The 24,334-nt window shown below is 38.9% G+C and overlaps 1 protein-coding gene and 2 non-coding genes across 3 annotated transcripts; 2 read left to right on the top strand and 1 right to left on the bottom strand.

Annotated features, from left to right (window-relative positions):
* Positions 1-3,103: 3,103 nt before the first annotated feature.
* LOC139911221 (small nucleolar RNA U3) lies at positions 3,104-3,323 on the top strand. Its single transcript, XR_011784597.2, has one exon. It is a non-coding gene; the product is annotated as a small nucleolar RNA U3 (small nucleolar RNA).
* A 483-nt stretch (positions 3,324-3,806) lies between these two features.
* Positions 3,807-4,022, bottom strand: LOC139911218 (small nucleolar RNA U3). The gene has a single exon (XR_011784596.1). It is a non-coding gene; the product is annotated as a small nucleolar RNA U3 (small nucleolar RNA).
* Positions 4,023-12,861: 8,839 nt separating this feature from the next.
* Positions 12,862-22,496, top strand: LOC139911213 (hemicentin-1-like). The gene is made up of 6 exons (XM_078290814.1): positions 12,862-13,187; positions 13,934-14,251; positions 15,090-15,386; positions 17,793-17,918; positions 18,089-18,150; positions 22,445-22,496. Exons 1-6 carry the CDS (start codon positions 13,127-13,129, stop codon positions 22,457-22,459), a joined length of 879 nt encoding a protein of 292 aa, XP_078146940.1. The 5' UTR covers positions 12,862-13,126; the 3' UTR covers positions 22,460-22,496.
* The last annotated feature ends 1,838 nt before the right edge of the window (positions 22,497-24,334 follow it).

Genomic DNA, 24,334 nt, shown 5'->3' on the forward strand with positions numbered 1-24,334 from the left:
GTCCTTTCCATTGAAAAGTGAACATGACTTCTGCCTCAGCTGTCGAACTGCAGCAGTAAGTCAGAACTGAAACAATGCTGCCATCTAGTGGCTTTACAGAAACACTGACAGAGTGGTATATCATAGTGAATACCGTATTTCCTCTAATATTGGCCCGGGCCTTTATTTACCTCAACTGCAGAGGGTACCAGGCCTTTATTGAAAGCAGGCTTATATTAGAGACAGGCCTTTATTTCTAATTCCCTCTGTTTGATAAGTATATTTGCTCCTATTTTAGTACGAAGCCTCCTTGTTTTCTGATCTGCTTCTGTTACGGTACGTTAGGTAGACCTTTTTTTGTTACTGCAATGCATTACGATAATTACGGTAATCGACGACGGCATGCTCCAGAGACTTCCGCCGGCCGAGCCGTCTTGTGGCACTTGTACGTTACTACAAACTACAGTTACAAACAGGCACCAGGAGTTTACCAGTATCCACCGTTGTTTGCATGTAAGCTGAAGCTAACTGAAGCTAACTGAACCTGGGCACCGATGTGTTCCCGGTGATCCGGCCGAGATTTCGGCGGGGGTCCGGGGCTTGGATCGGGAGGATCAATGCGGGCCGTGGGCGCGGTGGAGAGGCAGCGGCGGAGAGAGGAGACAGACACGGTCCAGCCATGTACTAGGTTTTGACCTAGTTTTTCCCCCCGGCCTGTATTTGAGGCCGGCCTTTATTTGTTCGTGTCGACCACGGCCCCGGCCATTATCGGAGACCCGGCTTTTAATTGACTACAGGCCACTATTAGAGGAAATACGGTATATCAGACTGGAAAAGACAATGGATCATGATGAATAAAAACACAATATGTACAGTGTTGGGAAAGGTTTACAAGCTACTAGTTACTGCACACTAAAAGAAGTTCAACTACAGCAGCTTAGAAAAATATAGTTTTGTTAATTAAAGGAGACAAAGGAGTTCAAACTAAAATGATCATATCTATAACTGTAAGATCCAGAGTCCAAACCAAATATGTGTCTTCATCACAATGTTAACTTTCTGTTGGATGTAACTTCCATCACTTCTACATTTAAACCCAAACTAAACTATGTGGCTTCTTCACAGAAACTTACCATACAACAGAAAGTTTACATATAACAGAAAATTAACATTCCCTCCTCGGTCTGTTGTACGTCAACTTAAAATAAAGGAATAAAAATCAAGGCATGAGAGGCAGAGATAAAAAATATAAAGATAAAACATATAAACCCCTCCTTTTCTTTTCCAGAACGAAATAACTGGCAGTTGCAGTAGTTAACTACAAAAAGTAATAAACTACTACAATACTTTCCACATTTGAATTTAGTTGAATTACCAACAAGCTATAATACAAAATACACATCAACTACTCATCTAAATCCATGTAGTGGAACTTCTCTTCAACATGAATAAGTATTGAGTTGAATCTGTCACATCAGTTACTTCATTGTTCAATAATGTTTTAGTGAATTCACTCTTCATGTAAAGGCAGTAATGTATCTTTCCATTGGACAGGTGCAGTGGGTCACTCTGCCTTAAACAGCTGCTAACACTAAAGTTTCATTAGTCTTGTTTCAGTGGAGAGTTTTAGTGTCCCATCAGGGTCTAAATGCTGTTTCAGAGGCTTCTCCACCCTGACTACATTAAACTTTGGGGGGAAACAGTGAATATGTATAAGTTTTGGCATGAAAATGGTCAAATTTAAAGATATTGAAGATCGGCACAAAGCATCATCTATTGGCGATACCAGCTTTAAAAACCCATATCAGTCGAACTCTCGTATGTTATTGGTAACACCATGTTGCACACACTCCTAATCAAAAATCCTTGTACTCAACAAATCCTGCATCCATTTGGATATGAGAATAATAAACATGGCACAAACGGAAAGAACAGCAGACGATAGTAAATGCATTAGTTTCAAACAAGATCATTCTGTAAAAGCCAAAGCCAACAGTTGTTTCAGCTAAACAGCGTCTCATATAATACACAGCTTTATCCTCCACTGTTCCCACACTGCTGACAGAAAGATACACACACACACTGACTGCAGTGAAAGTTTATTCACCTTGGGTTCTATATAGTCCATACACCTTGGACAAGAAATCAAAGTTGTACTCATAGTGACTTTGACAGAAGCTAAACCTTCATCCAGACATGAAGCAGTTTGCATCCTGGTTGAGTGCAAATCTAACAAAGAAGTTGGAAGTGAACAGTTGAGCTTTGCTCCTCTGCCTGCTTGTACAGCTTATCCAGTACGATGACTCACCCCCCCCCCACACACACACACACACACACACACACACACAGCTGCTTGAATCTTGCAGACTAACAAGTTGTTTTGGAGCTGCACACTATCTTTCTACCTCCAACACTAAAAGGTGAGTCATCTTAGAACAGAAGCAAGAATCCCAATCCAGAAAGCCAAGTTGTTCCATGCAGTTTGTTCTTACCTGCAGTCAGATGAGCAGCAGAGCAGCAGCTGGTTGCAGTGAGGAGGAGTTAGTGATATTCAGTGAGGAGGAGTTAGTGATATTCAGTGGAGGAGTTAGTGATATTCAGTGAGGAGGAGTTAGTGATAATCAGTGAGGAGGAGTTAGTGATAATCAGTGGAGGAGTTAGTGATATTCAGTGAGGAGGAGTTAGTGATAATCAGTGAGGAGGAGTTAGTGATATTCAGTGAGGAGGAGTTAGTGATATTCAGTGGAGGAGTTAGTGATATTCAGTGAGGAGGAGTTAGTGATAATCAGTGAGGAGGAGTTAGTGATATTCAGTGAGGAGGAGTTAGTGATATTCAGTGAGGAGGAGTTACCACTCTCAATGAAAAGAAGGAGATTTTCAAAAAGAGACGTTTTGATAGGAATAAACAGGGTTCAGCAAAGTTGACACCATTCAATATTTATTTCTCTGTCATGCAGCAGCTGCAGAGAATACGCTCCTTTCTTCCTGTGTGAGGCTTAGTTGTGGTTGCAGCTTGACATAACACTGCAGTCTTATGCTGACAACATAACCAGAGGTGAACAGTAACCATCACTGAGGTCAACATTCCCAATAATGACTTCCAGGTTTCATTCCAGTTTCAGTTACGACTTTACTTTCAGGGATCATTTCTATAGTTTCTGACTGGAGAAATGTGTTTCTAAAGTGTTTGGTCTCACTAACCACCATGATGAGTTGTGATATTTCCTTCATACAGTGAAGTGGACAGTGAATAATGATTCAGTTCATATGTTTACTGTCATTGCGACTGTTCTTTGTTTCCCAGTGGAGCATCGAGGAATTAAGTTTTTTATGATTTGAGTGGTTACTGAAAGTCAAAGTTCGAAGTGTTCTGAAGCATAGAAAAAAGAAACTCTGCATGTGTTTATTGGAATCAAACCACCACTAAAACATTAACAGGAGGTAACCAGTCTGATCACGTTGTTGCCCTCGATGCTCCACCAGAAAGCAAAGAACAGTCATTAAAAACGATGAATTAATGAACTAAATCATTTTCCACATCCTTCCAGTCTTCAGGTTGACTACTGTATGTTTCTGATGGTGTAACAGCAGTTCAACACTCATTCATTCAAAGCATCATCCAACTATAATGTCAACTCAATTACTGAAGATTTTCAGGATAGTTGAAGGACCACTTCTCTTGTTGAAGCTCTTCTGATTTATCAACACTTCAGGAGTTTGTATTTAAAAACTCAAACATCTAATTTCAAAACATTTAAAAAACAAGCTTTAACTGCTTTGTTATTGCTGGTTTAATATGGGATTTCTTTTCCACATAATTTTAAGTATCCACTCAGATCATACTTCCTTCCTCAATGCTCCACCAGGAAACAAAGAACAATCATCAATGACAGTGAACATATGAACTGAATCATTATTCACTGTCCACTTCACTGTATGAAGGAAATATCACAACTCATCATGGTGGTTAGTGAGACCAAACACTTTAGAAACACATTTCTCCAGTCAGAAACTATAGAAATGATCCCTGAAAGTAAAGTCGTAACTGACCAGTGGATGAAACCTGGAAGTCATTATTGGGAACGTTGACCTCAGTGATGGTTACTGTTCACCTCTGGTTATGTTGTCAGCATAAGACTGCAGTGTTATGTCAAGCTGCAACCACAACTAAGCCTCACACAGGAAGAAAGGAGCGTATTCTCTGCAGCTGCTGCATGACAGAGAAATAAATATTGAATGGTGTCAACTTTGCTGAACCCTGTTTATTCCTATCAAAACATCTCTTTTTGAAAATCTCCTTCTTTTCATTGAGAGTGGTGAAGATGAACCTCCTCTTTATCAAGTGTTGAGCTCTTCCAGAATGTTTCAGAATGTAATCTAACTGATGTGGAAAAGTTTGAGCTAATAACTTGAAACACTAAAATATTTGGTGCTATAAGTTGACTGATCTCGATACAACTGAATCTTTTCTTGCTAAATCACAGAAAAAGTGAATGAACTTCTCCCTCCATCTCTCTTCTGCCTTACTTCTTAGCTACACTTGTACATTCAGCATACTTCCATACTTTATCACTTTCTCAAATGGCCATTTGTTTGCCTCTCCTTTGGAGTGATCTTCTTCCCTGAGTGAAAAGTAAAGTTAATACACCAGTCATTACCTCAGCCAGTGGTTTCTGACACAGTGGTCACAGCTCCATGATGAATCATTAGAAAACCAAATCAAACATTTCTGACCATTTGGTATTAGGTTCAAATATCAGAAGTCTTGACATTTTGGACATTTGTTCACAAAGTCACTGTTAGAGACATACAGACTGTAGTCCAGAAAAGGGTAAAAATCTAGTCAATTCTGTTCAGTCTGTGCAGTAATAGGTAGGAACTTTTGTATCCTTAAATGTCCTTAGTAATGTTGAACTTGTGTAATATCTGAATGTAATGTCTTTTTAGATAAGACACCTAAAATGTACGTATCTGTGTGTACAATGTGCCTCAATGTGTACAGAGGCAAAAGAAAGCAGGTACAGCAGAGAAAGTGCTTCAACATCACTGACAGGCTGTGTTGATGAATTGCAATTGATTAATCAAGGTAATATACTGTTATACTGCTGTGTGGTTGATTTGCTTTTATTTTGTCTGCACAGTCTGTTCTTTTTACGTGTGCAAATAAACTGTGAACTGCAATAGATCAGACAGTCTCAGATGTGAATATTTTGCTTCATACACACACTGCTGCTGCTCTAGCATGAGAATCAGCAGATAAATACGTCTTATCCTCATCTGGGATCCACGTGAAGTTGTTCTTAACCAACTGAAGGGGAAACATGAGGTGAGATAAAGGTTATAAATGTTAAAGGTTAACATTATCAGACTTCCTGTCTTAAAGTCAAAACAGCCAGTGACCCAAGTAAAGCACCCTGAGTGTAGAGGGAGATGTGTATCTGCATGTTTGTTTGAGAAAACGAGGCTTAAATCCAGACTGACACTGCCAGTCCAAGCAGTACTCTCTCCATATTGTATCAGCTGAAGGTCATGGCGCGGTCCGCTGGGCCTGGTGGATCTGACATCATCGAGGAATATGACAAAATTCCTGAGGATTCAGCCATTGATATGACTTTGAGAACCAGCAAGGACCAAAAACGTAGTGAGCAAATGTTTTTTTCTTCCGCAAATTAAGAAAAGAGAAATTTTCCAGAAAAGTTTCAGAAAAGGAATTTTATTAAATTACATCCGATAGTATTTCAGTGAAGATGCAAAACATGAGGTTGAAAAATGGTTAGTGGTTATGGTTTTTCATATAGTTCATTTGCCATATTTGTGTGTGTGTGTGTGTGTGTGTGTGTGCGTGTGTTGGCCTTACAGGGAAAGTCCACTACAGAATGTTTGCTGGGAGCTTTGGGCTGCTATTTATCCTGCAAACTTTGCTCAACAGCTCTCTAAGACTTCTCCACAGTGAGTAAACACTTTTCCAACCATTTCATTCAAATGAATACCAGTTGTGGCACTTTCAAACCATATCATTTTTAATCCATACTGGAGCTGTTTCTCACTTCTATACAGGGTGCGAATTGCCGGGGGGGATGGAGGGGATGGGGGGGATTTCCCTCCCTCTGCTTTTGATATCCCCCCCTCTGGTCATTCATTTTTATCGCCGGTGGGGATACGTTTTACCCCTGCTTCTGGTCAGACTGAATTAAATAAATGCATTTCCTATGCCCGACAGTTAGATGGCGCAATGAAATGCAATCGCAGGTGGGGACACGCTTTCCCCCACTCTCTGGCATGTTTTATTCTGTCAGTAAATGAAATACATGTATTTCTCCAATATGACAGTACATGGCGCAAACAACTTCAAAAAAAAAACGCATGGATCATAGAAGGTGCGTTCTTTCCAGCTCATAAATTTGCAGAGCTGTGGATAAAATCAACACTACACATCAACACTAATTGTTTTGCTAAAAGAACGGTATGTGAGAAATCTTTCTTCCTTTCGTCAGCATCGCTGCCGTCCACAAACACGTGCTGACTGGCACACAGCTGGCATCACCTGCGGGCCAGACGCATAAAACTGGAGATTCAAGCCAAAGCAGCCACTGTATTACGCACAGCCATTACGCACCGGCACCGCTGTATATTTTGAGCCATAATGGCCCGATTGATCAGACCAGTAGGTCTGATTTATTATCTGATGTGCGTTATTCCTATTCCCACATTACTGTACGATATGGTGACAATATGTAAACCTATTTACTCCACTAGAATAGAAATCAGGCTTGTAGAAAAGGGATGTTAACGCACGCATGTATTACATTTAAGGCTCAAAATAAAATGTCGCACAAATTCCCTCTTTTATATTATCCTTCTCTTTGCCACATAGCTATATCACACTCACCGGGAGCTGACACAAGCATGCATAAGTGTATGCATGCTTGCATAAGTGTATGCATGCTTGCGTGGAGGTATGCAAGCATGCATACACGACATTCTCCTACTCAGAATCTCTCTCTCTCTCTCTCTGTGGCTCATATATGACATACGTATATGGTCATATATGATATATATAGACATATATGAATAGAATTCGTTGGGGAACAATATGTCTATGATAGGGGTTTGCACTTGTATTTTTCATTTTCACGCCTCCTTGTGTAAAATATCACCCGGCAAAAATGCATTCCAAAAATATCCCCCCCTCTGTTTTTTTTTTTACAAATCGCACCCTGCTTCTATACATATGAATATCTGCAGCTGAGGATCCCCATCAATGTGGATCTTCAATCAAACACTACACTGAATACAGTGAAGAGTAAATGCTCTCAGCTATGCCTCAGAAATGGGTTAGAGTTCCCAGTACAGTACAATACAGTGGATATCAATAGTCTACACACCCTTTCAAATTTTCTAGCTTTTACTGAAAACATGAAAACATGTTACATCAATCAGTCAAAATCAGCATATTAGCAAACCTAGCTAGCTAGAGCTAACCCTCTTGTTAGTTAATTTGCTAGTCCAGTATTTAAGTTCTCGCCACCCACCTTTCTCTGCTTGTTTGTTAGTCTAGACTTATGTTCTGTATCCTTTGCCTGCTGAGACTACCAGTAAAAGCCTTTGTTGATCTCCAGGCCTGTCTCCTGCCTTGCTGTTCTGCATTTGGGTTCACCTGATCTGCAAATCTCTGACACCGAGCCTCTATATGAGACGTTTGGACTTCCATAACTTTGTGGCGTCACAAAGGTTCGCTCATTATCATTTTTCTAAGAAATAATAGAATAACAAAGTGTTTTTTTCAAAGTGGTTGAGCGGTTGTCATTGTTTATTACCGAAGAGTTTTCCCTACCTGTAGCTGCTGGGCTGCGGTGTCTAGAGGTGTACAGATATGTCATTATCTGTATCTGTATCTGTTCAACCAACAAAATTATCTGTCTCTGTATCTGTATTCGGATAGAACACGGGAAGTGGGCGTAGTTTATACCGGAAGTCATGTTAAATCGGGCAAATGTTGTATTTTCTAACCTAATATTAATTGGCAATGCAATTTTTATGCCTTCAAAGCATCAAATTGATTTAATATTGGCATATAATTAATTATGAAATATATTTCCACATCCTCATACTGTACTTTTCATCTCTCTCTCCCTTTTTATTTTTTTTATTTTTAACTAAACTAAGTTTTATGAACTGTCTGAACCCCACCACCACCCCCCCTTTAACTGGGGGACAGGGTTAGGGTTAGTTACAATTAGTTACAATTGGTGGGGGTGCTGCAGAGTCCATTGCTAGCTTCACAAATCACTTGTTGCTGTCACTTGAACTTGTTGCTGTCTGTTTAAATAACCATGAAATACTTGGTAGGGTGTTAGTGGATGCTAAGTCAAAATTCCACGAAACCTGTGGCTGATACATACAGCATGTTACATCTTAAACGGATGAATATTGACTGAAATACAAGGTAAAACGTTGTTTTTCTCAATATTTCACTTTTCAATAATGTGTAGTAAATGAAACGACTAGTTAGTGAAATCAAAATCACGTTGCAAACAGAATGGGCATTTTTATCTTGTGGCCATCCACAATGATATGAATCAATTTGAAGAAACATAATGGCTGACGCACAGACATGTCAATCATGGCTCTTTTTTTTTTTGAATAATAACAAGCAACTTCGGGTAGAAGAAATATCTGTTTCCATCGCATTATTTATGCTTTCCCAAATAACGTATTCGGATTCGAGTACATCCCTAGCGGTGTCTCACGTTTCACTCTTGAAGCGGTTAGCCAATCAGAACAATTAACGTGCAAAAATGGATTGAGAGTGTTTTTGGTACATGACACCACACACACAGCTTTGAATGGACCTCAAGACAGAAAATAAAACACTGGGAAGTGCAGAATATGGAACCTTTAATTCAGCTGCAATGCCAGTTTTCCACTGCTTTGGTCCTTGCTTCAAAATCTCTCTCCTCAGTGACTTGCCGTAAGTTGGTTTATACGGAAGCTAGCCCAATGGGAAAATGTCTGCTGCTCCATCCAGGAACATTGATTTGAATAGGAAAGACCGTTCTATCCATTCAAGTTCTATAGTTATGAATACATAACTAGGTGATTCCTGTCAGAAATACAGATTCCCGTTTCAAATTTGAGCTCAGTTCAGCTCAGTTTGTCATGTGACCACTTCCTCTCTCTCCCCTCCCAGCCAGCACCGACACCCAGTGGGGCCGAAACTGGACTGAACAGACTGGAGAAAACCACCTGACTGAAGAGAGAGACCAGTTGCTGACCAGTTACAACCAGCTGACTGAAGAGAGAGACCAGTTGCTGAGCAGTTACAAACAGTTACTAACCATTTACAACAAATTGACTGAGGATGAAGATTGCCAGGACAAGATGCTTTGCTCTGGTAACATAAACTTACATAGGTTTCCATGATTTTTACGTGAACACTGTTCCCTAGGCTAGTCGAAGCTCCTCAAGCAACTCCTAGTACTGCCCCTACTGCTTCATCATCTTTGACTGGTGCTGCCCCTACTAGTACATCATCTATTAATGGCACTTCCTCTACTACTACATCATCTTTGAATGGTGCTGCCTCTACTACAACAGCACCTTTCAATGGTGCCACCCCAACCACAACAACATCTTTACATGGTGCCACCCCAGCAGAACCGACATGTGTTCCGCTGCAGAACAGAAAAAATAAAACCAGAGAATTCAAAAAATCAAGAAAAGCAGCTGATACCAATCTTCCTGATTACGTTGTGTACGAGCCAGAAACAGCGCAGTGTGTTACAGCAACAAATCCAGATCCACTTGATGTCTTTTTGATGATGTACCCACCATCACTGAGAGAAATTACCATTGAAATGTCGAACCTTTACTCGGTTCAGACCAAGGGCAAGCCGCTCAATTTGGACATGAATGAGCTGCTCACATTCTACGGTGTGCTACTTACTTCCGTACAGCACTGTACCATGACGACAATTGCATTGGTCACTAGATGATGATGTTCACACTACCAGCATCTCAAATGCCATGCGCAGGAATCGATTTGATGAAATCATGGCCTCTATTCATGTTGTCGACAACACAAATGCAACTGATGACCCGTTTTTCAAAGTCAGGCCAATCTTCAGGGAACTGAACAACTCCTATAAGATCCTGCCATTCAGTGAATGGTTATCAGTTGACGAGAGTATGATTCCCTACTATGGGCGCCATGGTTACAAGCAATTCATAAGAGGGAAACCCATCCGTTACGGATTTAAGCTTTGGAGCCTTGCCTCTTCAAATGGATACCTTTACCACATGGAGCCATATGCTGGTGCCCATACCCTCCTCCCGGAGACTGGACTGGGTCAGGGACCCAGTGTGGTGCTAGGTCTAGCAGAGCAAGCTGGGGTTCCTGCAGGCTGCAAGTTCACACATGATAACCTTTTCACGTCATTGTCACTAATTGATGAAATGACCAAGCGCGGTTATGGCTGTTCAGGGACCATGCAGCAAAATCGCCTGTTTGACGTTCCATTCAAATCTGTGAAGGAATTTGAGAAAATGCCATGAGGATCCATAGAAGTACTGGTCCAAGGAGAAAAACTTCTCACCAGATGGAAGGATAACAGTGTCGTTACTGTGGCAACAAATATCGAAAACCAATACACTGAAGCACCAGTCAGAAGATGGAACAAGGAAAAAAAGACCTTTGATCATCTCCAACAGCCACAAACCATCCAGTCGTATAATAAGCGAATGGGAGGAGTGGATCTCCATGATGTTCAGGTGTCCTGCTACCACAACACCATCAGATCCAAGAAATGGTGGTGGCCCATTTACTCATGGACGCTCAACTCTGCCCTAGTTAACAGCTGGCTGTTCTACAGGGATCAAATAAATGATGATTATGACCTTCTACGCTTTCAGCGCATTGTTGCACAGAGTCTTCTGCAAAGATTTGGAACCAAACCAAAAGGTCATGGAAGGCCCTCCTCACTGTCAGCCACTGTGGTTGATTCAGCCAGGTTGGATGGCGCAGCCCACTGGCCAATCGACACAGGTAATCACTTTATCAGATGCAGTGTTTGTAATGGTCACTCAGCATATCATTGTATGAAAGTGCCAGGCCACTTGTATATAGAATCCTTCAAGAAATGAGTTCTTAAAAATCTCCGTACATAAGAGAGTGGAAAACCTTTGGGAAATATTTATTTGTTTATCTTTCCACAGAGAAGCGGTTTTCCAGATGTCTTGTATGTGATGGTCGCACAACATACAACAAGTGTGCCAGGCCACTACATATAGAATGTTTCAAGAAATTCCATCAGTGCTAAATTAGCACACTACCAACATGCCACCAACGCACAAACAGTACACTGCCAACACTTTATCAGCACACTATAACAACACATTAGCACACTTCTAACACACTAAACACACCATTACCACACTACCACAACACTACTACCACTGTAGCAGGACACTACTCTGCCACCGCTCTACCACCACACTACCAATATACTACCAAAACACTATCAACACAGGAGAAGTAGCAGCAAAAGCCTCGAAAATTGTCCAGTTTTTGTTTTAGTTTTTGATGGTTCATGGTTCATGGTTTGATGGTTTGATGTTTTAGTTATTGAGATGCTATAAGTAATGGGTCATACTGGATGAATTAATTTTAGATGAAGTATATGCTACTTATGCTACTTTTAAAATTACATGCATTGTTTAATGTGTGTTTTAAAAATATTTTAAAAATTGTTAAAATTACATTTTTACTTAAAAATACATTTTTATTTATTTTAGTTATTTTGAGTGTACAAACAGTGGGCCCTTTGTAAAACCTTCCTTATTATGAAGGGCGAATATTCAATTTTTTTTCTAAGTTGAAGTGGTTTGATCTAAAATGCTCTTGTTAAGTAAATCTATTAGCATTTTTTAAGTGTTCAAAAATAAATATGAGTTTTGGAAAAGCCTTTAGTATTTGTTTACAAGATGTGACTGAAGATCCCTATGTTCATTCTCCTCTATATTGTATTTACCATTTACTACATAGAGTCCCTGTGTTATACCACAATTGTTGCCAGAAATAAAACACACCTTTTCACATACTTGTCCTTGATTTTTTTTTTAAATTAAGATTGATTGTTTGTTAGTGATACAAATAGAATACAAATTCTGTATGGACATGTCTGGGAAAAATTTGGGAACAAATGGGTTAACAGAGTATTGTTCTGCAGCTTTGTGGCAGAGGACGCAGTTGCAAGTTTATGCACAGCACAGTCTGTGCACTCACAGCAACACCACACGTTTAGTCGTAGATGTTGTTTATGTCAGCAGTTATTACCGGGAGACTGGATTTGCTCTTGACAAGTCTGACAAATGGAGCCACACGTACTTCCTCTCATCCTTTTTCTTCTTATAGGTAAATGATTTCTTGTTGATTAACAGTCGGTTTTATCCAGATTGATTGCACTGAACTCTTTCACTTTCACTTTGCTGTGGGGTAAAGACAGGCATTTGATACATAGATAAGATAAGATGAGATAAGATACTTGGATACTACCCAAGGTGAAAAATGGGTTGAAGGGGGTATTTAGTCCAAATGGTTGTTTCCATGCTGTCGAATAACCAGAAACACCTTCATCTAGTCACAACATGTGTGGCACAGAGAGACTGCAGACTTTGACAAGTGGGTCGTTTTGGGTTTCATACATACTGTACATACATACGTACATAACTGTGCTACAATAGTGCATTGCTTTAATGAGTATTTAATGTGTTTTATAGCAGTGTGGGATGCAAAAAAATTGTATACAAAAACATTAAATGCTACATTTCTTGAAGGTCTTACAGTGTCACCTGGCTTGGTGTGCTGATTTATTTTTCTTTCCTCATTCCAGGCACTGTGGCTAAAGACTCAAAAGTAAAAACGCGGGATGGAGAAACCGGCACCCTACACCTGAACAAAACCGGACTGAATTCCGACACATACGTGTGGACCTATGGGCTCCATAGCCCCATTAATGCAATCACCATTGTCAATAAGGGAGACATCACTGTGGTCAATGGGACCAGATTTAAAAACAGGCTACAAACACATGTAGAAACTGGATCAATCACCGTCTCCAACCTCACCATCAATGACACTGGACATTTTATGATTCAGTTTGTAACAGAAACAGGACTGTGGCAGCTAACATTCCACCTTACTGTCTGTGGTGAGTTACATACATTTTGTCTTTTAGCCAATCACTTGAAAAACTAAGAGTGTTCCCATATTTTGTGAGATGTGAGATGTGTGCTAATGCAGATTATCAAAAAATTCTTGTGAGCATTTTAATGTTACATACAAAATAGCATTGGCCTCTGTGTGACAGTGTCATCTTGACCATGCAGCTGTTCCTCGAGTGAGAGCAGTCATGATAGTACTGTCCATTAAAGCTGCACTAGGCAAATTTGTTATGTTAAAATATACTCATCATATCAGCCTAAATCACAAAGTGGGGCTACAACACAGAAAAGCATCCCATCCCCACTAATTGAGATGCTGTAGATTCACCCTATTTTAATCGTCCATGTTTTGCCAAAATTAAATTCTCAAAATTTAAGAGTGAAATCCAAATGTGTCTCCTAAGCACTCTGTCCATAGAAAGCTGCACTCACAATGACACTGTGTTCTAGTGTTTAAACAAATTACACTGATTGGCCTGATGGAGGCGCTCTAATTAAAGGCCAAAACTTCAAATGTTGAAAGACCCTAACTACTACACCACCTGTCTGATTTTGATGAAACCTAGAGGGATGACGCATCTTGTTGCTGATTGGCCCAAGGGGTGCCTGCGTCATTCATGGGGGACGACATGTTTCCTGGTGCCTTTTGTGGTAGATTTACATTTAGCCATTAGGGTCTCATCCAGAGTGATTATTATCCATTGTTCTTATTATTTGTGTTGGTTTCTTGCAGATAATTCAGTAATTTTCATTAATGTCCTGGTGGAGGGCAGCGCCACTCTGGACACTCCCGTAGATGAACTCCAGAAAGGCCATGACGTCAAGTGGACACGTGGGCCGAATTTTACTGACAAGCTGATAGCTCGGTGGAAGAATAATGTCACCAGTGTAGACTACGAGGAAAGCTTCAGGGGCGTTCTGCAGCTGAACCCACACACTGGATCCCTCACCATTATGAAAGTGAAACATAACTACACTGGGCATTACTGTCTCGTAATGCTGCTGGGTGAGGAGACACACATACTGAGACGGTATTTCATCACTGTGTTTGGTAGGTGTGCTTTATTAGTAGCCTTTTTACTGTACATTATGTGTATGTGAAGACTGTGATATACGGTTGACAAAATGTACTTATTGTAAGTCGCTTTGGACAAAAACCTTTTCATTCAACTTTAGATAGTGGAACTCAGCAACACTCAGCAGTCTGCTTACTTTGTATATCCCACTGTGGCATGGGAATATGCGGTAGATGAGATATATGATAGAAAAAATCTTAGATTTACGTAGTAGCTAAGAATGGAATACATACAGCCTCCATATGCTGTGGAAGCTGGCTATTGTGACCACAACCAGTTTATTAAGCCATTTAGCAGCTACTGGCAGCTCTTTTTAGCAGCGTCTGAAGCAGTGGGCAGAGTGGCCAGTTGCTCTGGCTATGAGGAAAAGAAACTGCTGGGCACTGAAATATGGCACCTCCGCATATAATACTGAAAACCAGCTTCAAAACCCAAATTTTCATGGCTGAAGCCAAGGCATAGTTGAAAATGGCAATTGCCAAGATTGACTTAAGATAGAACATTTTTGCTTAAAAATGTCCCATTGCCATTTCACAAAAGACATGTTTTCACTGAACATCTAAAAAATATTTTCTACATAGGGACTGAGTCAGTATTCACAAATATTCTTTGAGTCTCACAATAATTGCTGAAAGAGGAAATAGAGTTATATTGCACTGAATATGACAGATATGTCCAATCTGAGGCCAGTCCTGCATGTAAGCCTGGTGGTAATTCTGGATATTGTAGACAATGTTTCTTTATTTCAAAGTATAACTGAACATTATAAAACAGCTCTCTCACTTCCTGATTTTTTTTCTGTTTATCCTCTAGAACCTGTTCTCACACCACACATTTCTACAGCGCAGGTCAATACCACAGCACCCTCACTGAATGACAGGAGCTGTTCTATTGACTGTTCTGTGGAGAATGCACAAAACGTGACCCTGTCCTGGTACCGAGGAGAGAAGATAATAAACCAGACCAGCAACTGTGACATCTGCACCACCAACGTCTCTCTCCCTCTGAAGATACAGGATCAGGATGAAGACATCTACAGCTGTAAGGCAGCAAACCCTGTCAGTGCCAAGTCAATCAAAGTCAACTCCACACAATGGTGTCCTTCTCATGGTAGGTCAAGTGTAACCAGTTTCTGTCTCCAGGGTTCCTACACCTTTTCCAAAGTCAAATTCAAGCACTTTTCAAGCATTTTCAAGGTGCATTTTCAAGCTTTTCCAGCACCTTACAGCTGTGGTACATATTTATATACATATATATACTCAAAATGATTATTTCACTTTTTCATCACATTAAATCAGATGTTATTGTGCTATAAACAACCAAAATTATGTTTCGTGACAGCAATGCTGTAACGATTATGTAGCGACCATTAATACCAGAGATAGTATTAGTGGAAATAAACGGGATGTTTTTCTTAACAAGTATTGCTACTCCCCTGGCTCTCGCATTAAATTTAGAATGATATATTTGGGTTATCAGGTTCTTCTTAAGTTTGTAACGCTCTTTTGTGAAGGTGTGTTTCTTATAGGAATATAATATCTGATTTAAAGGTTTGGAGCTGTAACCAATCAGTTGGTGAAAATACGTCTCATGAAATAAAATAAGTGCTAATATGATGATTGGGGTGATCTCAGGTTGGGCTGGAGCTGCATTACGAACGAGGGGAGAGGGATTTAAAAAGAAGTGGGCATTTAGGAGGCAGGAGGGTCTACTGAAAGATAATATGGAGCATTATGGAGTACAACACCACCACTAACTAAGACCTCAATCAGGGATACAAACTCATGGAGAGTGAAAAAGGTGACAGATACCAGGGCAGACACAAAACTACTCAGAAATCATTCACCTTAAGTGCCCTATTTTTGGGATCAAAAAGGCGACTGTCACCTAAAGATGACTAGTTTGCATCCCTGCTCAATGCTAAACATATAATTGAATTAACACCTCTATGACAGTGTCAAAAAAACATTATAGGCATCATAAAAGTAAACTTTATGGCAGAACAGTTGTATTGGATTGTAGTATAGCAGTAAGAGATGATGACAGGACAACAAAGGGGGAATTGAAGCAGAGTCTGTAACTTAGTTTATATTTCCAAACTATGTTACCATTAATATTATTAGCTATGTCATTTAAAGGTAATGTTAGCTGTTACGTTGCATATTCGATAAATGAACGTGCCATAATTGACATGCAATACTAGTACTACCATATTGTATCACCCTCGATCCCTCCCGAAAATCGACTATCATTTGTATTTTTCGTTTTCAAGCCAACACTCATTGAAACGGCGACCTCCTGACATGTCGTCTGTTAGCCTCCCACTCACTTCACTGTCCCATCAGAGGGCACACATCAAAAAACACTGACACACATGTGCGGAGTGGCAAGCGAGGCTCGATCGGAGTCGACTTCATTTTGTGCGAAAGGCAAAAGCAATTAGGCTCTCTCTCTCCGACTTCTATAGTATTTCTTTATCTAAAAATCGAACTATTCAGTCAGATAGCGATTTATTATGAAAGTAATGCAATTAACGTTACAATTTCAAGCAGTTTCAAGCACTTTATTCAAAATCCAAGCACTTTTCAAACCTTGAAAACACCACATTAAAATTCAAGTGTTTTCAAGGATTTCCAGCACCCGTAGGAACCCTGTGTCTCACATTTTTGTTCTGTCATGTGAGCACTTGTGGTTTTTGTTGAGATCACATTTCCTGTTCTAAGCAGTGTGTTTGTGATCAGTGCTTCTGACACAGTATTTAGGGATCAGTCTGTCTACTTCAAACCATACAGTGACTGTCAGTAACATATTAACTGAAGATTAGTGGCCCCAGACAGTCCATCGATGAGGACAGTTTAGTGCCAATCCTTGTGCTTACTTTCTATTTGTTAGATTCCATTCATTTAATTCACTCTAAGGAAACTTAGAGCTAATAAATAAACTAAGTTTGGAGTAAAGCACATTATAGTCTTTACATAATCCTACAGCTACTGCTCCAAAAATAGCCCAGTTTGAATTTGATATGCAAAATGCTGACTTAGTTGATTGATGCTTTTAGAAAGCAAATTGCTTTGAATGGAGAGATGTGCTAGGATGTTAAGGAAGTCAATTCGTTTTTCCATTAGCACTTTTGCAGCTACCTTATGTCATTGTTCTTAGAGACTACTGGTACTGAAAGACAAAGGAGTGCTTGGACATTGTTTATCTGCAGGCCTCTGCACAGTATGTACAAACAAAGGTTTTCGCTAAAAAGCGAAAGTTGTAATTTCAAATTCAAGTCCAACCTCTGCATTTATCTTGCCTATACCGGTTATAAAATAATGACTCCAAAATCTTGGAAAAAAATACCTCTATGATCAGAAGAACATTAGCAGTTTGCTAACTGGGTGAGTTGATGTATTTGCTAATTGTCTCTGTTAAATTAAACAAACAATAGGCTACTTTACCATAACTTGTTACTGTAGTAATTACCAAGGAGGAAATTATAAGGGTTAAACCATTTTCATTCATTTACAGCACCTGGCAAAACGTGGACTGTGGCTGTATTGATTGGAGGAATAGTTGTTTTTCTAGTGATTGTAGTCACTTTTGCTGTTGTTGTTGTTGTTTACCTGCAACCGTGTAGGAAAAACCAAGGACCAGGTACGTGAACGCAATGCAGCTCTATTGGAAAACAATAGCATTCTTTGATATGTTTGTTCTTGATTGTTTGTAGTTGTTGCTAAGATCATTTTCTGTCAATTGTGCAGACCCATTTTATAACCACATTTTGAAGTGTAATACTGTACATTGTCTATTTTTAATCATCTTAGATTGTGTCAATATGGGGAATTTGCAACAACAGACGTCAAGTGATGCCATCAATGTCTCAGAGGTATGCATGCAAATCACTGTTAAAAATGTCACATAAACACATTCAGGCAAAAAAAAATGTTTAAAGTCGAGATGAAACGGCATTTCGAGAGTATCTAACTTCCGTATCGTGACGTATTTCCGAGTGAAACAGGAAAGACAGGCGGGACATAACGTTGGGAGGAATTTGATTTGAACGTTGAAAAGTGGGTGTGTCATAACACCCGAAGACACACCGAAGTACCATGCTGTTGCTAGCTAGCTAACTAATGAATCTTAGCCTCTTAGCTCTGTGCGCTAAAAGTTGAAGATTGATTGATGGGTGGATGTCATGATATTATTGGTTGAAATTAGTTACGAGCATGCTTACGTAAGCACACGGCATATTTTGTTTTACAGGAAGAAAACATGATTGAATTTTGATATAAGAATACAATGAAATTGATTTTTGGTATTTTTTTTGGCATATATTGTTAAATAGGTGCACAGTGTGACCGGGGATGTGATCTAAAAGGGTTAAAAAGGCATTTTTCATTTCATCTCGTCTTTAAATGTACATAACGTGTTGTTTCAGCCAAGTGATGAAGTTGAAGAACGTACAAGCCTACGGAGAAACAGCGAGGTCATCCTTTATCAGAATTAGCATCGTCATGCTCAGTCCTATATATTTTGTCATGCTATTTGATACATTCATTTATCTTATGACGTTTAAATTTGTCTCAGGGTATTGAAGTTCTTTGTTTGTTGCATATTCCTTTATGCTCCAAATGACCACTGTGGCTTCTCTGGGTCACCTTGAAGGTTTCTTCGTCTTGAGTCTTAAACAGATTTTGTTGACAAAGCTGAAAAAACCATGAGGAGTTTCAATAACTGTACCTCCTTTGGGTCAAAATGGAATCAGTTCAGATTCCTTTAAAACTGATTTGGACTGATGGGGCAAAAGCTTGAGGGCGACCCTGTCCTCTCCCTTTAAAACCTTTGCTAGCAAGGAAGGGCTGAGCACTGCCTGTCCACAATTCTGATAAACTATGCGCCTGTAAATACTGTGAAATATGTCAATGTATGAATTGGTCAATTTTGCAGTTAACATGTTAATATTTCTGTGGCAAGCGGGGTAAGGATGATTCCCATTAAAAACTAAACCCCAAACCCAAATCTGTGTAAAGCCTGACATCTAATGGTAAAACGCATGCTGCTGAAATGGCCATCTGCTGTTGGCTGATCTTTGGTGCCAGGTGATGTCACTTTAATAGAGAACAACATGCGGTGCTTCATCTCCTTTCGGTAAATGAAGCATGGGGAGGAGATCAAGTTCCAGCAAATTATAGTGCTTTCTGTAAGAGGCAGAGCCCACAATAACAACTACACAATGTGTAAAACTGAACCAATGAGGATGTGACTTGGCTTGTGTAGCCTACATATGTGCTATACAGGCCAAGTCTGTTAAACCTGGGGCTGGTTTTTGACAGGGCCTTGACTTTTAAAGATTAGGTTAACAAGGTAGCACAGTACTGCTCCTTTCTGTTAAGATAAGATTGTACTTTATTGTCCTTTACAGGACATTTGTTTTGCGTCCAGCGCCAAGAACAACATACAACATTATGTCACACATTACATACAGACACCATTCCACAGCACCTGTCCAATATGTTGCCCTTCCGCGTTTGGCAGTCAACATATTGTTGGAATCCGGGCATTGCACTGATTTAGATCCCCCAACACTATAGCGGGGGCATCAGGAAATTGCTGTTGGAATTTGTGTACGGTGTCTGCTATTGTAGCGGCAGTCCAAAACGCCTTGCCACTTGGTGGAATGTACACAACGCAGAGAATAATACAGCCAAATTCACAGGGGAGATAAAAAGATATATATAAAGAGGAATATATCAAAAATCAAGGGGGTTTTCATTCTTTGCAGGTTTGGAGAATGTGATCCATGTTTCTGTATCATTTAATTTGGACAACTGGAACTCCTTTAGTCCTTTAGGCCTTAGTCAAAAGTCAATCTCTTGTCCTCAGATTGTACAGAATGCTGCAGCTAGCATCTTAACCAGTGCTAAACAAAGAGACCACGTTATCCTTTTTTCAGCACCTTTATAATGGTTGCCAATCAGTTTTTAGAATTGATTTCAGTATTTTACTGATCACATTCAAAAATCACCAGGGTCTGGCCCCCAGACCTTTTAACCTTATATGAATCTGAATGTGACCTGAGATCCCACTGACTGTTCTGGTCCAGACCAAAGCTGACCAGACATTTGTCATTAGAGCCCCTCTGCCTGAGGAACTCAGGTTCCTCGTTATCATCTTTGAAATTTCTTCTTAAGACTCACTTTTATAGACTGGTTATTATATAAATGTTTCATTTTAATTTGTCTTTTATCCTTTATCTTTGTAACTCTTTTGGACCCTTGTATTATTTGTTTTTATTCATTTTGTTGTGTTCCCTGTTTTCATGTGCACTCTGTTTTTAGAGAAGTGCTATATAAATAAAATGTATTATTATTGTTATTACACTCTGGTCCATTATAACCACCACATTCCATTTTACCATACAGCCTACCAGCCCCTTTACTGCTTCTGGGGCTGGTACCTAAGTCCAGCGTTGAGTTCAATATTTACACCTGTTGCACCATCTAAATATATGACTAGGCACAAAATGAAGGGCAACTATGTAATGCTTAATAAAATCTCATAGCAAAGTAAAAGTGAACTGGATTTATTTGTACATTTAAGCAAATGTATTATATGTCCGTTGATGAAGTTTGAGTTTCTGTACCTGTGCACCTGTTGGTTCACAGTACAAAGTATCATAACTGGCCTTCTTCTACATTCTACTGTACTCTCCACTCATTTCAGTTTAAGACATTAAAGAAAAAAGCAGACATGAAATCAACATGATGTTGAATTAAAAAGAGACTTTTTCTCTGTACTGGGATAATGTAGTTTACTTTACAGTTTTTTACGATCGCTAGCAAGCGTTTTTCAATACTTATAATACTTTTTCTAAACTCTTCACACACCAACTCACCTACAACACACAGTTGGCAAAACAGTTAATTTTATGCTCAAAATCACATATTGTAAACTAAACACCAACACTAATTTTCTAAATGCAAGAATACTTTGTCAAAATACACTAACTCTACCAAAACACTGCAAACATGTCTCAAAATCAAATAATTCTTTCAAAACACTAGCACATGTTTTCTTCCAACAGGAACATTTAGTCAATCACAGCACAATGACATACAAAATACTAACAGCAGATGGTATTACAGAAAATGCATTACTTTGCATGTGTCAGTTCTACCCTTATACAATAGACAGTATATTGATAATCAATTGTTTTTCGCACTGCAGTTTCTTTTGAAGTCACTCTACATTTTTCTTTTGTTGAGTGTAGTAAATGTTTTGCAAACATTCTATATCAGAAGTGAATGACTCATCTTTACTTTATAGAATGTACAGTATATGAAAAAGGAATAAGTTACAGAATTGCTGCAGTAAAGGCTTTATTTGCTATAGGAAATTACTGCAAGAGATCAACAAAAATCTGCAGTATAGCTGCTGGTTACAGTTGTGTAAAAATAAAATATACAAAAAGAAAAAGGCACAGAAGAAAAAAAAAGAAAAATACACAGTCCTTTTCTAATCTACCCGGTCTTCTGCATTTGGCCACATGTTCTCGTCCACATCACTCCTTATATTTTCTCTGGCTATGCACCTTGGGAAGTATCTTTTGGCGTGCCTTATCCACCCCTGGCAGTGTTCAGCTGTGATTGGTCTATTTGCATAACTTCAATCAGCTGTTTCTCACTAGCAATAAAAAAAAAATATAGGACATATATTTGTGTTTCAATGTACAATGTGAACTGCTGTTCACTTCAACTTTAGCCTATAAGTTAGGTTTAGAACATGAGGTTATCTGTTCTGACATACAGTGTGCAAGCATTTGTAAATTTGGCAGTAAAAATCCATAGTTTTGGTCTTGGTTGAGCTTGTGTGTAAAAGAAATTCAAGAGTTTTTAAAATGTGTTCAGTGAATGCATTTTGTGTCAAAGGAACAAGAAATGTGTTAATGGTATGGCCCGCAACAGACCGATGTTGTGCTAACTGTGTTAAGAGTTATGAAAATGTGACTACAGAACTGATAAAAGGTTGCTAGCAATCGTAAAAAACTGTAATATGAATGCTTTTTTTATTCTAATGAATGTATATCTCTCATTTTTGTCTTTTATCTTTTATAATGGTAACAAAAACAAAAGTTAGTTTGAGTTGATTTCATGTATCCTTTACCTATGTATTTACAATAGGAGCTGTGGAATTAGAAGGCCATTGTCAGCACTGTGATGCAGAATAGAACTCTGAGCATGTGAGATCTGGTGCACAGCAGAGCATCACTTCAGTCCATCACACACAGCGCCAATAAGCAGCAAAATTGTAAAACGAGAACAAATACAAACTAAAATAAGCATTGCACCTACAGTTACCACTCTGAAACGTTTCAACTGGAACTTTCACACCACCCATCTTTAAAGATAAGTCATTGTTATTAGAGGATTCAAGGGTAAGAGGAACCATAATTCTTGATTAAACAACATAGAGTAAAGTATATGACCGGGTAACATCATCATAATTTTTATTCAAAAACAGGCTGAATCAATATTTAAGGGAAATTAATTTAATGCAGAAATAATCACTTGTATGAAAAGCTGTTTGGAGCTACTGAGAGTCAACTATACAGAAACTAACTTCTAAAATAAACTGCTGTAGCTTTGGCTCAAAGTTTGATTTGATGAAAGTTATCTTCATTTCCCTTAATATTACAGTTTTTTACGATCGCTAGCAAGCGTTTTTCAATACTTATAATACTTTTTCTAAACTCTTCACACACCAACTCACCTACAACACACAGTTGGCAAAACAGTTAATTTTATGCTCAAAATCACATATTGTAAACTAAACACCAACACTAATTTTCAAAATGCAAGAATACTTTGTCAAAATACACTAACTCTACCAAAACACTGCAAACATGTCTCAAAATCAAATAATTCTTTCAAAACACTAGCACATGTTTTCTTCCAACAGGAACATTTAGTCAATCACAGCACAATGACATACAAAATACTAACAGCAGATGGTATTACAGAAAATACATTACTTTACATGTGTCAGTTCTACCCTTATACAATAGACAGTATATTGATAGTCAATTGTTTTTTCGCACTGAAGTTTCTTTTGAAGTCACATTTTTCTTTTGTTGAGTGTAGTAAATGTACGCATTTTTTGCTTCTTTTTTGCAAACATTCTATATCAAAAGTGAATGACTCATCTTTACTTTATAGAATGTACAGTATATGAAAAAGGAATAAGTGACAGAATTGCTGTAGTAAAGGCTTTACAGTATTTGCAATAGGAAATTACTGCAAGAGATCAACAAAAATCTGTAATATAGCTGCTGGTTACAGTTGTGTAAAAATAAAATATACAAACAGAAAAAGGCACAGAAGAAAAAAAAAGAAAAATACACAGTCCTTTTCTAATCTGCCCTCTCTTTCTGCTGCTCTATATTGTTCTGTGTCCACATTGAACAAGATCAGTCCAAAGAGGTCCCCTTTTTACGTATATGGTCATGCAACTGAAAGAACCTCAACACCTGGGTATGTCTCCAACTTAGACGGGAATCAGCTGTGATTGGTCTATTTGCATGACTTCAATCAGTTTCTCAATAGCAATAAAAAAAATATAGGACATATATTTGTGTTTCAATATACAATGTGAACTGCTGTTCACTTCAACTTTAGCCTATAAGTTAGGTTTAGAACATGAGGTTATCTGTTCTGACATACAGTGTGCAAGCATTTGTAAATTTGGCAGTAAAAATCCATAGTTTTGGTCTTGGTTGAGCTTGTGTGTAAAAGAAATTCAAGAGTTTTTAAAATGTGTTCACTGAATGCATTTTGTGTCAAAGGAACAAGAAATGTGTTAATGGTATGGCCCGCAACAGACCGATGTTGTGCTAACTGTGTTAAGAGTTATGAAAATGTGACTACAGAACTGATAAAAGGTTGCTAGCAATCGTAAATATATGTCCTATATTTTTTTATTGCTATTACGTAAGAAACAGCTGATTGAAGTTATGCAAATAGACCAATCACAGCTGAACACTGCCAGGGGTGGATAAGGCACGCCAAAAGATA

The sequence above is a fragment of the Centroberyx gerrardi genome, chromosome 3 (assembly GCF_048128805.1).
Source record: "Centroberyx gerrardi isolate f3 chromosome 3, fCenGer3.hap1.cur.20231027, whole genome shotgun sequence".
Lineage (NCBI taxonomy): Eukaryota > Metazoa > Chordata > Actinopteri > Beryciformes > Berycidae > Centroberyx > Centroberyx gerrardi.

Bases quoted from the DNA above. Each gene is read 5' to 3' on its own strand.
- LOC139911213 (XM_078290814.1), top strand. From the start codon at position 13,127: ATGATTCAGTTTGTAACAGAAACAGGACTGTGGCAGCTAACATTCCAC. The intron at 13,188-13,933 runs GTGAGTTACATA...GGTTTCTTGCAG, and splicing joins ATTCCACCTTACTGTCTGTG to ATAATTCAGTAATTTTCATT. The intron at 17,919-18,088 runs GTACGTGAACGC...TAATCATCTTAG, and splicing joins TAGGAAAAACCAAGGACCAG to ATTGTGTCAATATGGGGAAT.